Source organism: Hyperolius riggenbachi, chromosome 12 (genome assembly GCF_040937935.1).
Source record: "Hyperolius riggenbachi isolate aHypRig1 chromosome 12, aHypRig1.pri, whole genome shotgun sequence".
Lineage (NCBI taxonomy): Eukaryota > Metazoa > Chordata > Amphibia > Anura > Hyperoliidae > Hyperolius > Hyperolius riggenbachi.
In genome coordinates this window covers 192,372,042-192,388,655 of record NC_090657.1, presented here as the reverse complement: position 1 = coordinate 192,388,655, position 16,614 = coordinate 192,372,042, and the positions used below count along the sequence as shown (strand labels likewise).

General features: G+C 45.1%; 1 protein-coding gene across 4 annotated transcripts in view; it reads right to left on the bottom strand.

Annotated features, from left to right (window-relative positions):
* Window positions 1–1,127: 1,127 nt before the first annotated feature.
* Window positions 1,128–16,614, bottom strand: part of ADNP (activity dependent neuroprotector homeobox) — a 52,463-nt gene continuing 36,976 nt past the window's right edge. For all 4 annotated transcript variants that reach the window (XM_068264133.1, XM_068264132.1, XM_068264131.1 and 1 more), the window contains 2 exons: window positions 15,235–15,327; window positions 1,128–5,792 (listed from right to left, as the gene is read on the bottom strand). In XM_068264133.1, the coding sequence (XP_068120234.1) occupies window positions 2,547–5,792; window positions 15,235–15,327 (3,339 nt within the window). In that variant the 3' untranslated portion in view covers window positions 1,128–2,546. The remainder of the gene's footprint in view (window positions 5,793–15,234; window positions 15,328–16,614) is intronic.

Here is a 16,614-nt window from a genome sequence, read left to right as displayed (position 1 = left end):
ATGCTAGTTGCATATAATATGCTGTAAATAATGTTTTAGAGCAAAGTTGAAATGCAGGGTTATATTCCGCTTTAAAGTAGACCCAAATTAAAAATACAAGATTTCAGAAACAAAATCTATTTTCTAACTTTTAATAATAAATAGCAGCCTTTTTTCAGCTGCATGATGACAAATCTTAAAATATTTTACATTTATTGGAGGAACCCCTCCCTTCTTTTCATATTGCTGGGACAGAATCCGGCAGACTGGTGGAGGCGATAAAAAATAAAACTCAGGCTGCTACTGATTATGTCACAGGGAAGGTGATCTCAGCTTGTGTGCGATTTCACCAAGACGACTCTCCTGTGAGGGAGGGTAGCTGATGACAAACACACCCATGATCTAAAACCTCCTACTAAGCTCAGAAGTAATGGCTGCCACCTGTATAACCCTAGTTATGAAAAGAGAAGGGTGAAAGCATGCACTGAAATGCTCATAGGCTTGAAGGAGTGTTTATCTTCGTATGTGTCAGAGTGGTGCGACTAAATATTTTGAATTAAAAAATGTTTGGTGTGGGTTGGGTCCGCTTTAAAAGGACCACTATCACAAAAAATATTTTTACTTATTTATATTTAAAAATATAAGTAAAATGCACTGTAAATTACCTTTTCCCTATGCCACTGTCACTTACAGTAGGTTAGATCTGACAGGTTTTGGACTAGCCCATCTCCTGATGGGGTATTCTTACAGATTTCTTTACAAAGCAGTAACTGAACAGCAGTTGTTCAGTACAACTGCGAAAATAGTGTGCAACGAGTAGGTAGACTTGGCCAGCATCTTTTTATAGCTTATAAAAAGGTACAAAAAAAAAAAAAAATTTAAAAAAAGGGTTTAAACTGAATCCCCTATGAGATAGATTATTCCAAAATCTGTCAGCGTTTACTATCTGCTGTACATGAAAGCAACATAGGAAAGTGATTTATAATACATTTTACACGGAAGTATTTTAAAGGTTACAATATTGGAATAACCAATGCAGTCTCACTTTACTTCTCAATATAATAATCTGAAGCCATGTGACTACACCCCAATAAAGCGTCTGCATGTCTAACGGTTTACAGAAGAGAAGCAAAAAGGTCCACATAAAGCACAATACAGCTTTCTTTTATTTAGATGCTTAAATGAATACAAAGGGAAAGAAAGATCACAAAATACTACTACAACATTGTGTCAAATATTGGATGGTATAAATGAACATCACTAGGTTGGTGTGAACTAAATATACTAAAGAACCAAAATACAGCATTGTGTTTCCGTTTGGGCACTTAAACACAATACATATTGTACAGACTTTTCTCCTTTAAAAAGGTGTCAAACAATGGATAACTTGCTGAATTTGTCTTGCACTGGTCCTCCTTAGTTTAAAATGTACCTACCTCGGCCATGCAACAGACAGCCTCATCTTCTGAGGCAACCGAACAGCGATCTCCTCTGTTCACCAACAGCATTGATGGTGAAAAGATAAGAGGCGCGTTCATCAGAAGTATGGATGCCTCCGCTTCGAAAAAGGCAGCTTGTGCACTTCAAATAATACTCTTTCAAAATACCAGCTGGCCAAAAGTTCTGAACATTGAGGGCGCTTATAGGGCAGAAAGAAGAATAATTCTACTACGGCTGAGATAGCTCTTACATATCCAGACTCCGTTCTGAGAGATTGTACAGATTATGTGCAAAAACTAAAAGTCTGTCAAAATTACATCAACATTTTTTAAATTGTTTTTATATCCTTTTTTCTTTTTTTTGTTTTCTTCTGTGAAGTATAGCAGTTTCAAGCCTTTTTTTTTTTGCTAGGTAAACTAGATACAGCGTTAATTACACAGCAGGCCATCACTAAATTAAAAAGAAAAAAAAATTCTATAGTGGATACACAAGAACAATTTCATAAGCCTCACTTTTGAATAAGTCTAAAATACTGTACAAATATACATTTTGTTTAACTATTCAGAATGAATACATGACAAAGGGGGGAAAAAAACAAAAAAATTAGTATCCCCAAAAACTTTATACACAATGCGCAAGAAAAGGGGGGGGAAAGAGATGGGGAGAAAAAACAAAAACAAAAAACATATAGCCGTGATGTCACAAAGTTCAGCTGATGGAAACCAGAGCTCATTGAGGTTCACTGGTTTCTCTGCAGAAGGCTTGTTTCATGGGAGAAAAAAAATGAAAGTAAAATATTTAAAAGAAGAAAAAAAAAATTGAAAAAATTACCAATAACGAACTTATTGAGAAGTTGGAGCAGGAAGATTCCAATAAAATGTTACTGTGCAATTTGTATAATCCAATGTTGCACATCAGTATGTGCCCAACGCTGAGGAAGCCACAAGCAGTCTAGACAAAGTCTGGTCTGTAAAGGAGGGTGGCATTTAGAGCAGCTGAGGCAGCCACCTTGCCGATTCACCTGCCACACTCGTGGGCAGGGAACGTTCAGGAAGAGTTCAAGTCCTGGTGTATTGAAAATATTTCGGCTACTGGTCTGTACATAGCAGTGGCGTCTGAAAAACAACCTATACTTCTTGGCTACTGAGTCCCACGCCCGCTAGGTTGCTGTGCATTTTGTCTGTAACAGTCATGTTAAAGTGATCGCCATCTTCACTGTCATTTGTATCATTTGTGCTAGTCTGCCAATCTGTGGGCTGGTTCGATAGACTCTCCTCATTGACAGATGAGTTACTTAATGACGGTGACTTTTCTTTAGACCAGAGTTCCTCAACTTTTTCTAAAGAATTTTGTTTCCATTTGGTTTGCTCCTCATCACTTTCTGGTAGGTGATCTTTTGAATCCCCCTTGATGCTGCTCACTTCCTCGCTGTGGTTTGAATCCTCCTTGATGCTGCTCACTTCCGCGCTGTGGTTTGAATCCTCCTTGATGCTGTTCACTTCCTCGCTGTGGTTTGAATCCTCCTTGATGCTGCTCACTTCCTCGCTATGGTTTGAATCCTCCTTGATACTGCTCACTTCTTCGCTGTGGTTTGAGTCATTGACCAAGGTTTCTGGCTTGACTTCTGTTGGGCCATCTAAATCAGTTATCTCTTGTGAAGTTGGTTCACTATCCGAGCGAGAAGCCTCATCTTTTAATGCAGCAGGTTCTTCCTTCTCATCATCAGAATTATCTAGAATTATATGACTAGTTGACTCAGAACGATTGGTGGCTTTTGGTGGAACGGGCTTTTGTCCCTCTTCAGATTTTTCAGGCTGCTGTGAAGAACTAGACCCTTCTGCAGGAGATTTTACCAGCTCTTTCACTTCTTTTTCAGGAGACTGCTCAATGACGCTCTCATTCGACTGTTCCTCTGCCTCTGCAGAACTATCTGAAGAACTAGACTCATTCATTTTTTTCTTGTCTACAGTTTTACTGGCATTTGGTACAGATTGGGATTCATCAATATTCTTAAACATCCACTCGGCACCAAAATCCATACCGTGGTTAACTTTATTCAGTTCTCTCATATTAAATCCCATGAGAACACTGCATTTATACCGCTCACAGTCTCTGACACACTTTTTCCTCTTGTTGCTAAAATGTGATGCAATATCATTTTTCCATAACCATAAACTGGCTGCCAACTTTTCAATCTCTCTTCTATTAGCATAGGGCTGAAGGTTGAAGTAATTTGTAAGGAATGCCTTTCTGTCCTCATAGGAGTCATCTTCGTGTCCCTTAGGATCCATTGCCAAGATCACTGGTGGTTCTTCTGGCTTGTCGTCTAAAATAATTGGGGCATCTGGGTCCTCATCTGGCCGCCTCCTCTTCACATTTACTAGGTCCACAAAATCATTTGGACGTTTCATCGCAGGTATCATTTGATTTGGATTAATTTTGATGATGCCACCCTTCTCTTGCCCATTTTGGGTCTTCCCAACGCCTCGGCAGTGCACAAGGTGCAGCGTAATAGTTGATGCGGTCATGTTACTGGTGTAAACGCCAAGACAATGGATGCACTTGTAGGTGAGCTTCTTTTCAACAGGATGGACGGTCTGAATGACTTGATGCCTCTCTCTCAAGTGATGGGCAAGGGCATCAGATATTGGCCCCTTCAATATTGAAAAGCAAAGAGGACACAAAGTTTTACCCACATCTTTCTTGTACGGCACAGCAGTTTGTGGCAAATTTTTTGTGGTAGGGGATTCCACCTTCTCGGCTGCTTTTGGCTGTGGTTTTGGTTGAGGAGGAGGAGGCGTAACAAGTGGTTGTTGACTCTGAGCGTGGTAAGCAACAGATTCAGCTGGAGCATCCCGTAGGTTGTATGTGGTGACAAGCAAGTGGATGTTAGTGTGGCTTCCTTGTTGTAATGTCAAGTCAAAGGTCAGAGTGGAATCTGTTTTTGGTGCCATTTCTTCGTTGGCGTGAACCATTCTCATATGAGCAGCCATTTTTTCAACATCATTGAAAGTCGATCGACAGTAGGGACAGGACAGGCCGTGGATAAGCATGTGGTTTAACAAAGTGTCAGTTGGCAAGTATCGGTTACAGTATAGACATTTGCTTGTGAAGTTGTGTATTTTCATGATGTAGTTAGCCACTGCGGGCACTTTCTCTGCCTTGTGTTCTTTTTCAAAGTGAGCGCTGTACACATTTTCAGGAAATAACTCGTTGCAGATTGTACAGATCTTCCACTTTTGAGTGGATGAGGTTGAATTGGCACCGACAGCTCCAACCACGGCAGCAGACCCTGGAGGCTTTGCACCTGGCTGGACCATCCCTCTGGGTGCTACATGAGGCGGAGTAATGGAAGCAGGTTTAAGATGGCTGCCGGATAGACCAGTGTTTCCAGATGGAAGACCATATCTTAGTGGAGCAGGTGATCTCTGGTCATTTCCAAGGCCATATGGTCTTATGTTGCCACCAGGCAGTAGTTGTTTCATGGACTGAGATTGTTGAGGAATAGATACTGGCGCATTGCCACTCATTGCCAGCCTCATCTGCTGCCCGACTGCATATCCTGGAGCGATTCCTTTTACCCCGTAGTTATTCTGCTGCATGTGCATGTTAGTCATCATATTGGAATTCATTGTCGGCTTTGGTATCGCAAGTCTGTTGACCATTTGTTGTGATGGAAGAGGTCGGATATTCCCTGGGGACATTTGATTCATTCGTGGTGGCATGGGCAGGGTCTTTTTCTCCTGCGGCTTTGGCGCAATCAGCATCAATGGCTTGGATCTGGGGACGACCACGTTGGTGTGGCCAATCATTCCCGTGACTTGGTAACCAATGCGTTCGTGGTCTTCGATCACGTGCTGAACTAAAGTCTCATAAGTCTTCGGCATAAACAGGCACCGCTTGCAATGTATGTTGCTCTCACTGCTGGGGTTTGACCCTACAGACACAGCACCGTTGATAGATTTTTCTCCAGACTTTGCGATATAAGGTGCAGCAACGTGCTGGAAATGTTCCCTGTATACGTGTTTCCTCACCAATTCATAGAGGGGATCTCTGTAAGTGCACTTTTTACAATAATACACCGCTTGCTCCACGCTGTCTGTTGGCTTCGGCTTGATGCTATCGAGTTTGTTTTTATCCTTAAATGCGCCAAGGGGTGGGTTTGGCGGTGCTGGCGCAGTGGGGGCATGGAAAACCTTAATGTGCATTTCCAAAGTCTTTCGGTCACCGTTATACGTGCAGTAGGGGCAATTTAGCAGAATGCGGTTTTCAAAGTCTTCGTTGTGTACATTGCGAAAGTGACTTTTGTAAGCGGAGAAAAACTTTGAAGCGAATGGGCACTGGCTGCAGCAAAATTGTTTTGTTCGATAGTCCTAAAAGAAAAAGAAAAAAGAAAACACAAAACAAGTGAGTGAAGCTAGAACTCTGCATATCACTACTATGCATTATCTAAAGCGGATCCAAGATGAAAAACTAACTATAACAAGTAACTTGTCTATATATCTTATCTAAACTTTAGATAGTTTACACAGCAAATCTAGCTGCAAACAGCTTTAATAGAAAATGATTATTTCTTACTGTGATACAATGACAGCAGCCATGTTATTTGTAAACATTACACAGAGGCAGGCTTATCTGTATCTTGAGCACTCAGCCTGTGAAAAAAAAAACCCTAATCCCCCCTTCCTCCCTTCTGCCTCTGAAATCAATGGCTAGTAACACCTCCTCCTCCTGCCTAGACTGAGCTCCCATGAGCCCTTGCTACTGCCAAGGCTCTCTGAATACCTGTGGGTGTGGTTTATTTAGTTTATAGGGAATTAGAGTATTAAAACAAAAAAGTATTTGGCTTGAGGAATGCCCTATAAACAATAGGAAAGGAACAATTATGCAATGAGTAAAATTTCACCTCGGATCCACCACTATTGTGGAAAAAAAAATGTAAAGTCTGGAATACATACATGTAAGATGTAAATTTGGCACAAAGTAAAACAAGCTATAAAATTACTTTTTTCCTATGTTGCTGTCACTTGCAGTAAAAGTTTTCTTTACAAAAATCACTCCTTGGAAAAGCCGGTTTCTCAAATAGCCTCCACATTGTTAAGGCCGCCGGACTAGGCAACTGCCATTCAGTAAGGGCCCGTTTCCACTATCGCGGTTTCCGCCGCGATCCCGCAGAGTTTCCCCGCACATGAATCGCGCGGGGAAACTGCCATAGGGGATAACGGCGCCGCGGCCAAATCGCTTGCGGGAGCGATTCAGCCGGAACCCCCCGCAGAATTTGCGGCGGAGGCTGTGAATCCCAGCTCATGGGATTCGCCTGCGATCCCGCCCACCCGCTCAGTGCCGGCGTGCGTCTACGAGACGCACGCCGCACTAATGGAAACGAGCCCTTAGTGTTTTTTTTGGGGGGGGGGGGGGGGGGGGGGAACGCGTACATTTTATACATATACTTACACATTAAATGTTTGGGGTTTTTGGCGACATTTTAACTAAATTAATTATAGGAACCACAAAGGTAATCTAGTGTTAAAAGTAACAATTACAGCATTCATGTGTTCTATTAGCCCCAAATTCATATTTGATTAAGAATACCTTTATAATGCATTAATGGCTTTGCCAATTTGATGCCATTAGGACTCCTATGGTATACAAACCCTTTCCCCCCACAGCCTGTATACGATGTATAATCTAAGTTTACAGCAACTGGTACTGACTGGTTAAAGTGGGATTATACCCAAAATTACAAACTTACTCTAATGCATAACGATATTGCAAGCTGCAGGAGTCTTAAAAAGACTCTGAAGCGACGTTAAAACTTGCTTTTTACCTTCTACTTAACAGAGGCATGTTTGCTATCCCGCGGCAGAACGAGGGGTGTTTACACCCCAAATCCCCCCCTGCAAAATCCACAACCAACTTGGTCGTAGATTTTGCTGCTCATGGAGGCAGTGCTTTCGGCTGTAGCTCTGCCTCCATGCGAGTCTATCAGGGGCGGATCTCCGCCTTTCCCCCGCCCCTCTCAGTGAAGGTAGACTGAGGGGCGGGGGAGAGGCGGCGATCAGCGCTGATAGAAGCGCTGAGAGGCAGGGCTGCGGCCATTAGCCCTGCCTCAACAGGAAGCGATCCCCGGACACCACGGAGGGGATTTGGGGTGTAAAGACCCCCCCCCCCCGGTCTGCCACGGGATAGCAGTGCTTTAGCAGGGGCAAACATGCCTCTGTTGAATATAAGGTGAAAAGCGAGTTTTAATCTCGCTTCAGATTCTCTTTAAAGATGCTCTTAAAGAGACACTGAAGCGAGACTAAATCTCGCTTCAGCTCTCATATATAGCAGGGGCACGTCCCTTCACCCCCAACCCACCCCCCGCAATACTTGGGTCGTAAAATGGTCGCTGGCTGTCTCTTCCTGGAGGCAGGGCTAACGGCTGCAGCCCTGCCTCCCAGCGCGTCTATCAGACGCGCATCGCCGCCTCTCCCCCGCCCCTCTCAGTGAAGGAAGACTGAGAGGGGCGGGGGAGAGGCGGAGATACGCGTCTGACAGACGCGCATGGGGCAGGGCTGCGGCGGTTAGCCCTGCCCCAACCAGGAAGCGCTCCCCCGCTGCACGGAGGGGGTTTGGGGGGACAGGGAACCCCGTTAAGCCGCGCTATAGCGGCGTTTTAGCAGGGGCACGCATGCCCCTGCTAGCTATGAGGTCTGAAGCGAGATTTATTCTCGCTTCAGACTCTCTTTAACCACCCTGGCGTTCTGATTAAATCGCCAGGGTGGCTGCGGGAGGGTTTTTTTAAATAAAAAAAAAACTATTTCATGCAGCCAACTGAAAGTTGGCTGCATGAAAGCCCACTAGAGGGCGCTCCGGAGGCGATCTTCCGATCGCCTCCGGCGCCCAGAATAAACAAGGAAGGCCGCAATGAGCGGCCTTCCTTGTTTTGCTTATATCGTCGCCATAGCGACGAGCGGAGTGACGTCATCGACGTCAGCCGACGTCGTGACGTCAGCCGCCTCCGATCCAGCCCTTAGCGCTGGCCGGAACTTTTTGTTCCGGCTGCGCAGGGCTCAGGCGGCTAGGGGGGCCCTCTTTCGCCGCTGCTCGCGGCGAATCGCCGCAGAGCGGCGGCGATCAGGCAGCACACGCGGCTGGCAAAGTGCCGGCTGCGTGTGCTGCTTTTTATTTCATCAAAATCGGCCCAGCAGGGCCTGAGCGGCAGCCGCTGGCGGTGTTGGACGAGCTGAGCTCGTCCAGACCGCTCAGCTGGTTAAGCCTTATAAAAAAAAATTATTTTACTCACCTGGGGCTTCTACTAGCCCCTCCAGCAGTCCCGTGCCCTTTCTGTCACTCGTGGATCCCTCCTTTCCCCCGCCGCCAGCCAGTTTCGATTGGCCGACAGGTCTGGCAACGCATAGTCTTTGCAATCTCGTCCGCAATAGCGCTAATGCAGACAGGAACACAAGGTAGATGATGCATTACTAGGCCTGCGCAGGTAGTCTGTCCGCCGAAAACGCTGGCAGCAGGGGACAGGAGTGACAGCAAGGGCACAGGACGGCTGCAGGGGGCTGGTAGAAGCCCCATGTGAGTAAAACAAAGTATTTTTATTAGGGTTAAAAAGACACTGTAACGAGAAAAATGTCCCCTGGGGGGTACTCACCTCGGGATCCTAATGAGGCTTCCCCCGTCCTCCTCGGTCCCACGGGGTCTCGCTGCAGCCCTTCAAAGCCGGCACGACAAATCCGACAGCCTCAGTGTTCTCCCCAGAGATTTTTTTTCAGCCGGGTGGCATGAAAAAGTAGCCGGGTGGGGCGAGATGAATGAACGCAGTGCCGGTGCTTCTGTGTGCAACTCTGCTTACAGCATAGGAGGAGGTGAGATAACAGCCGGGTGTTCACCAAAACTAGCCGGGTGGAGCACCCGGCTAAAAGAGCCTGGGGAGAACACTGAGCCTGTTCAATATTTACCTTTCCAAGCTCCAGCGGGGGTGCTGTTTTGGGTCTTCTTATGGAGATGGGCAGAAATAGCCGATCTCTGTCAGGTCCGCTCTACTGCGCAGAAGACTTGCGCCTGCGCAGTACAGCGGCCAGACGGAGATAAGCTATTTTAGCCTATCTCCGTGGGAAGAGCGGATACTGCACCTGCGCTGGAGCCACAGAGGTAAATATTTACATCGCCGTCGCTCCGGGAGGATTTTCGCCGCCACCGTGGGACTGAGGAGGACGGGGGAAGCCTCAATGGGATCGGGAGGCTTGCCCCACGCAAGGGAGGTTTTTTTTCGTTACAGATTTTCTTTAAGGATCACTTTAAAAAGGGAAGGTCCGAGGTAATTGAAAAACAGAAATCTATTTACATGGGGCTTCCTCCAGCCCTTGTCGCAGCTCCGATGGCTCCCCCTCCCCGTGCAGATGCCGACCTCGCCAGGTCAACATCTACTGCGCCTTAGTGTGACTCAGTGAGCCGCATGCTGACTTCATCCGGACTGCACAGGCGCAGAACAGTCCAGATAACGTCAGCACAACTCCCAGAGCCACTTGCGCAGGCGCAGCGGGCATCTTGCACCTGATGGGGCCACCGGCGGGGAGCGGAGCTGCAGCGAGGGCACAGATCGACCGCAAGGGGTTGGAGCAAGTAGATTATTTTTTTTTAATGTGGCTCAGATGTACATGTCCTTTAAGTAATTAGTCAGCAAATAAAGCAGAGAGAGTTCTCCCATCTGGATACAGCAGAAACTTTTCTGCATTTTTTTGCAGTTTATTACTGTACACTTTCATTCAACACTATCTGATAATCCTGGATAGGCAAGGGAAGCTTATCAGTAAGCAGGTAAATGAGGTAAAAAGCTTGAGTCTTAAGGTGCGTACACACGCACTACTGAAACGATGGGTCAGTCAGACCCTCCTGCTGGGCGGGCGTTCTGCCGACAGTAGAGCTTGTGTACGCGCTGTGGGCAGACTGATAAGGCTGTTTCTGAACGATCTGCCCAGCAGGAGGGTCTGACGGACCAGTCGTTCCTTTCAGTAGTGTGTGTGTATGCACCTTTAGCCCTTCCAGTACTTTGAAAACTGTAAGATGGATTTACTTGTTAATATGCTGTGTTTAAAGCAGACCTGAACTCAGAAAGTCCTCTCTGCTCTAAAAGAAAACAGCATAATAACATGTAAAGGAAAACATTTCCTTGTTGCAGCTGATACAAATCCTAAAATCTGCCATGTTTCTACTTCCCGATTCATGGATGCAGACATACTGTGAATGCCCCATACACACGCTCAACAGTAATCTTTTATGCAGCACAATTATCAAACAACTTTTGTTGTGAAACAAGTTCAACAACCAAAAAAAAGTTGCTTGCTATTGTTCACACAACTGATAAGACATCAATCCAACAGTTGGATTGACGTCTTATCAATCTTATCAGTTGAGTGAACAATAGCAAGCAACTTTTTTTTTTAGCGTGTTCAGGGCATTACATCAAGTGCTTTCAAATGAGCTTATCTGCCATCTCTGATGTGGCAGTCATGTGACACAGGGGAGAGATAAAATTACAACTTGACACAAATAGGGGGGATTAGACAGGCTAAACTCTCTAAATGCATACAGGGTGAATTTCTCTAGGTTCTCCCTCTGTCCTGTGTAAGAGTTCAGGTCCACTTTTTTAATGTTAGACCACAGATAAAATTAAAGTACTTTAAAGAAGTAATTGAGTATATGTAGAAAGGGTCTAAGTAATGCATAATAGATGGGATGATTTTATTTCTGCAAGAACTATTTTATGCCATCAAGCCTACTTCAACCTATCGCTTAGTTTGCTCTGGGGATGATTTCATTAACATATTTTTCAGACTATAAGACGCTCCTGACCATAAGATGCACCTTGGTTTAGAGGACAACAACCAGAGGAAAAAAAAAATGTACTAAACGTGGTGCAAACGTGAGGGGCATCTTGTGGATTATGTCCCCTTTAGCTCCTGTCTCCCTGTGTTGTCCTCTCTTCCCCTTTGTACCCAACTAGTGTCCTATTCTATGCCCCTTTGCGTCTCCCTCTGCATGGGCACAGTACAGGGAGTCCCGGACATTGCCGGTTGGAGATTCATATTAGCAGGCACTCAAGTCAGGAGCTCGCTTGCATTTGGACTACAAGAAGTAGTGACTTTCTTTTCCCACTTTTGGAGGAGAAAAGGTGAGTCTTGTAGTCCAAAAAATACAGTAACAGAGTACCTAACAGCAAACAACAAAAATTGTGTTTGATTATGCATTCTCAAGAATGGCAATATGGCCCTTGGCTTAAAAGTTTGGACACCCCTGCTATACAGGAAAGGAATGTAGAGGTTTGTTCACAGTAACCAGATATCTGGTAACCAGAAAGCTAGATGTATAACATTACTCCACTCTGCAATTTGCACAGTATGTAATAATTGCTACTGCCCATAACGCTCCTGGCCTAGGGGGGTGATCAAGGAGTCACGTGCATGCACTAGCCCACGACTGGCCGAGTCAGATAGTTTTCAAAGGGGGTCGCTGCAGCTGAAGGGAGGAGCTTGGAAGGACAGTGAAGGCACAGAATGACTGCAGGGGGCTAGAAGAAGCCTCAGTTTAGCAGACATCTTTTTTTCCACGATAAACAAAAAGAGGCGGAGCACTTCGTAGTGTAATAACCTTTAATAAAGGTAAAAACTGTGTAATACAAATGCACTATGTGATGCTAAAACACAGGCGTATATCAGTGCATGCAAGCCCTACAGACAGCATCTAACCGGGTGCACCCTGAGAACTGCTGTGGCCAATAGCAGCTTGGGTCCAGATAGAAGGGAGACCAGAGGTGCCTGCCGTGGCGCTAACTTGTACTGGTGACATCGCTACGTGTTTTGGCATATCGACCCCTTCGTCACACTATGGAGCGCTACGTTTTTGTTTCTCTTTTACAAGTCCTGCTATACAGCCAAGCATTGAGGAGTCGCTAGAGTGCGATACAGAGTCAACTACTTGCTGGTCCATCCGTTTGAGTAGCGCAATATTTCCCATCTACCATCTTTTTTCCCACTTAAAGAAAACCAGAGACGCTGGATAGTAAAGATTTGATACTTACCCGGGGCTTCCTCCCGCCCCATAAACACATGCGAGTCCCACGGCGTCCTTCCACGGTCTGCCGTTTAGCCCCAGTAATATGCTCAGTTGCGCGAGACTGGGTCTACCGCGCATGTGCAGGAGGTCCGCACATGTGCAGAAGACCTAGACTGGATGCGACTGAGCAGGTTCCTGGGGCTGATCGCGGCTAAACAGCAGACCGTGGGAGGACAGCATGGGACTCAGACGTGTTTATGGGGCGGGAGGAAGCCCCGGGTAAGTATCAAATCTTTACTATCCAACGTCTCTGGTACACTTTAAAGAGACTCCGTAACAAAAATTGCATCCTGTTTTTTATCATCCTACAAGTTCCAAAAGCTATTCTAATGTGTTCTAGCTTACTGCAGCACTTTCTACTATAACAGTCTCTGTAATAAATCAATGTATCTTTCCCGTCAGACTTGTCGGCCTGTGTCTGGAAGGCTGCCAAGTTCTTCAGTGTTGTGGTTCTGCTATGAACTCCCCCTTCCTGGCCCCTCTGTGCACACTGCCTGTGTATTGTTTAGATTAGAGCAGCTTCTCTCTTCTCTCTTATCTTTTACAAGCTGGATAAATCGTCCTCTGAGCTGGCTGGGCTTTCACATACTGAAGAATTACAGACAAGGGCAAAGCTGTTTGCAGGAAGAAAAGAGCAGCCTGAAATTTCAGTGCATGAGAGCAGAAGGGGGAAAGAAACATACAAATGATCTCTTGAGATTCAAAAGGAAAGGTGTATACAGCCTGCTTGTGTATGGATGTATTTTCTATGTGTGGACATACTGTACATCAACCTACTTCCTGTTTTGGTGGCCATTTTGTTTGTTTATAAACAAACTTTTTAAAACTGTTTTTAACCACTTTTAATGCGGCGAGGAGCAGCGAAATTGTGACAGAGGGTAATAGGAGATGTCCCCTAACGCACTGGTATGTTTACTTTTGTGCGATTTTAACAATACAGATTCTCTTTAAGGTTCCCTTTAAAGAGGAACTGTAACGTCAAAACGTCCCCTGGGGGGTACTCACCTCGGGTGGGGGAAGCCTCCGGATCCTAATGAGGCTTCCCACGCCGTCCTCCGTCCCTCAGGGGTCTCGCTGCAGCCCTCCTTGCAGCGGTGACGTCAATATTTACCTTCCCGGCTCCTGCGCAGGCGCTCTGACGGCTGTCGGCTCCGAAGTAGGTGGAAATACCCGATCGCCGTCGGGTCTGCTCTACTGCGCAGGTGCAAGTTTCCACCGCCGGCGCAGTAGAGCGGACCCGACGGAGATCGGGTATTTCCGTCTATTTCCGAGCCGAAAGCAGCCACAGCGCCCCGGCTGGAGCCAGCAAAGGTAAATATTGAATCTACAGTCGGGTCTGTCGCCGGCTGTTCGGAGGGCTGCAGCAAGACCCCCGTGGGACAGAGGACGGCGTGGGAAGCCTCATTAGGATCCGGAGGCTTCCCCCACCCGAGGTGAGTACCCCCCCAGGGGAGGTTTTTGATGTTACAGAGTCTCTTTAAGTGAATAGGCAATGAAGTTTCACTGTGCCACTTTCAAACACCCAATCAGGTGCTGAGTAAATGGAAACTAAAGAATGTTAGCTGCACACACACAAAAAAAAAAAAAAGCATATTTTTAAAGGATACCCGAAGTGGCATGTGACATAATGAGATAGACATGGGTATTTAGTGCCTATCACACAAATATCTATGCTGTGTTACTTTTTTTTCTTTCTCTACCTGAAAGAGTTAAATATCAGGTATGTAAGTGGCTGACTCAGTCCTGACTCAGACAGGAAGTGACTACAGTGTGACCCTCAGTAATAAGAAATTCCCCTTCTTACCTCTTTCATGCTCTGAGAAGCCATTTTCTGCTAGAAAAGTGTTTTGTAGTTGGAATTTCTTATCAGTGAGGGTCACACTGTAGTCATTTCCTGTCTGAGTCAGGACTGAGTACGCCACTTACATACCTGATATTTAACTCTTTCAGGCAGAGAAAGAAAAAAAGGAACACCGCATAATTATTTGTGTGCTACATACACGTCTATCATTATTTCACGTCGCTTCGGGTATTCTTTAAGTTATCAAAATGAAACTTCACCGCCCTGAGTTCTGAGGTCCGTCCACCTAGCTCTTTTCAGTATTTCATTTTTATTTTACTGTATTTATTTTTTTGGTAGGACTTGATGGATGAATGTCTTTTCAACCAAACTATGTAACAATGATAAATTAATAACAGCCTTGTCAATTAAATGGGATTATTTACCTTACTATAATACAGAACGTAAAAAGGGATAGGACTGTTGCTGATTTTTGAAAATACCAGCGAAAGAGACATGCTGGGGAGTTATCACTTTTTCACCCAACAAAAAAGTATTAATACTGGGGTTTCCCTAATTGCACACAATTTTAGTATAGTCTGAAACAGTCAAAAAATAATCACTACAGATGCACAAGCACTGCTTCAACCGCTCAACTGCTAATTAAGTATCCCTTAACTGACCCACTATGTGGTCCAATATGGCACAGGTTGTAAACTTTTATTACGCGATAGTCAGTTTTTAAATTATTCTAGCCAGGCCTCAACCTCCAGCCAATAGAAGCTCAGGAAATACAGTCATAAGTATCAATCTTGATAGCACACTAAGGTGCCTCTTAAATAATGGACTGGTCATAATACAATTTCCTTTGAGTATGCAGAGAGAATTTCTATGTGCTGTGCTTAGTCTATCATAACGGAGATACATACGTGACTCTTTGTGAGTGATGGATCCCAAAGTCCCACATCATCCCAGGAGGTGTTCTTTACATAGAAGTCATTAGGTTCAAACTGCTTAAATTCCTGTTGAGAAGAACAAGGTGTTAGAATACAACTCCAAAATGACAGCTCTTTATTTCAAATATATTGAACCGCAGTGGACAGAAAAACATCCTTTGAGGGTGCATAGGATCACAGAAATACACACGTTCAATCTTCCACAACACCTCTCTAAAATGCTTTATCTATTAAAGTCTAAACGGGCTTCTGATGCCAACAATGGTGCTTTTCCAACCCAAACAAATACCATAACAGAAAAGCACAAACTGAAGGCAGACAAAGTTCAAAAACATTACGACCTGAGGTGAAGGGAACTTAGTGAGGACACCATGAAGAAAAAAACAAAAAAAAACTCTGCCCATTACATTGAAAGGATATCTTAAGGGAGAGGTATATGAGGCTGCCATATGTATCTCCTTTAAAACAATACCAGCTGCCTGGCTATCCTGCTGAGCCTCTGCCTCTAATACTTTTAGCCATAGACCCTGAACAACCATGCAGCAGATCAGGTGTTTCTGACATAAATCAGATCTGACAAGATTAGCTGCATGCTTGTTTCTGCTGTGATTCAGACACTACTGCAGCTAAATAGATCAGCAGGGCAGCCAGGCAACTGGTATTTTTGAAAAGGAAATTAATATAGCAGCCTCCATATTCTTCTCACTTCAGTTTTCCTTTAAGCTCACTGTATGTCCCACAAGTCAATACGTTTGGCAGCCACTGTTCTAGACCTTTCACACTGTAAACAAAACAAAGCTGATGGATCAAAAGCGCTCTGCAATGTGTCTTTAGCCTAGCTGCAGTGCTTTTTAAACAGTGCTCAAAAACTAGATTATAACTTAACCAAAAGGGTCTTTTTTCAACATAATGCTGAAGTGAGAAGTATGGAAGGATTTCTTTGCTGTTGTGTGACCCATCTGCCTGAAAAGCTTTGTGACTCAAGACACCTGAACCAGCCAGTAGATCAGGTGTCCTGCTTGTTCCAGCTGGGTGATGCCGACAATACTCAAGGAAAAGCGTCAGCACAATGCCCGGGCCATTTGTAGTTACTAAATGCCAATAAAGATGGCAGCCATCGTCAATGTTCTCCCCAGAATTTTTTTCCAGCTGGGTGGCATGAACAAGCAGTCGGGTGGGAGATGGGAGGAATGCAGGGGAGGTGCTTCTCTGTGCAACTCTGCTTACAGCATAGGAAGAGTATGAGGAGACAAGCTGATGACAGCTGGGTGCTTACCAAAATTAGCCGGGTGGAACAACCGGCTAAAAGAGCCTGGGGAGAACACTGATCTTGTTCCGACCACTACACTTTTC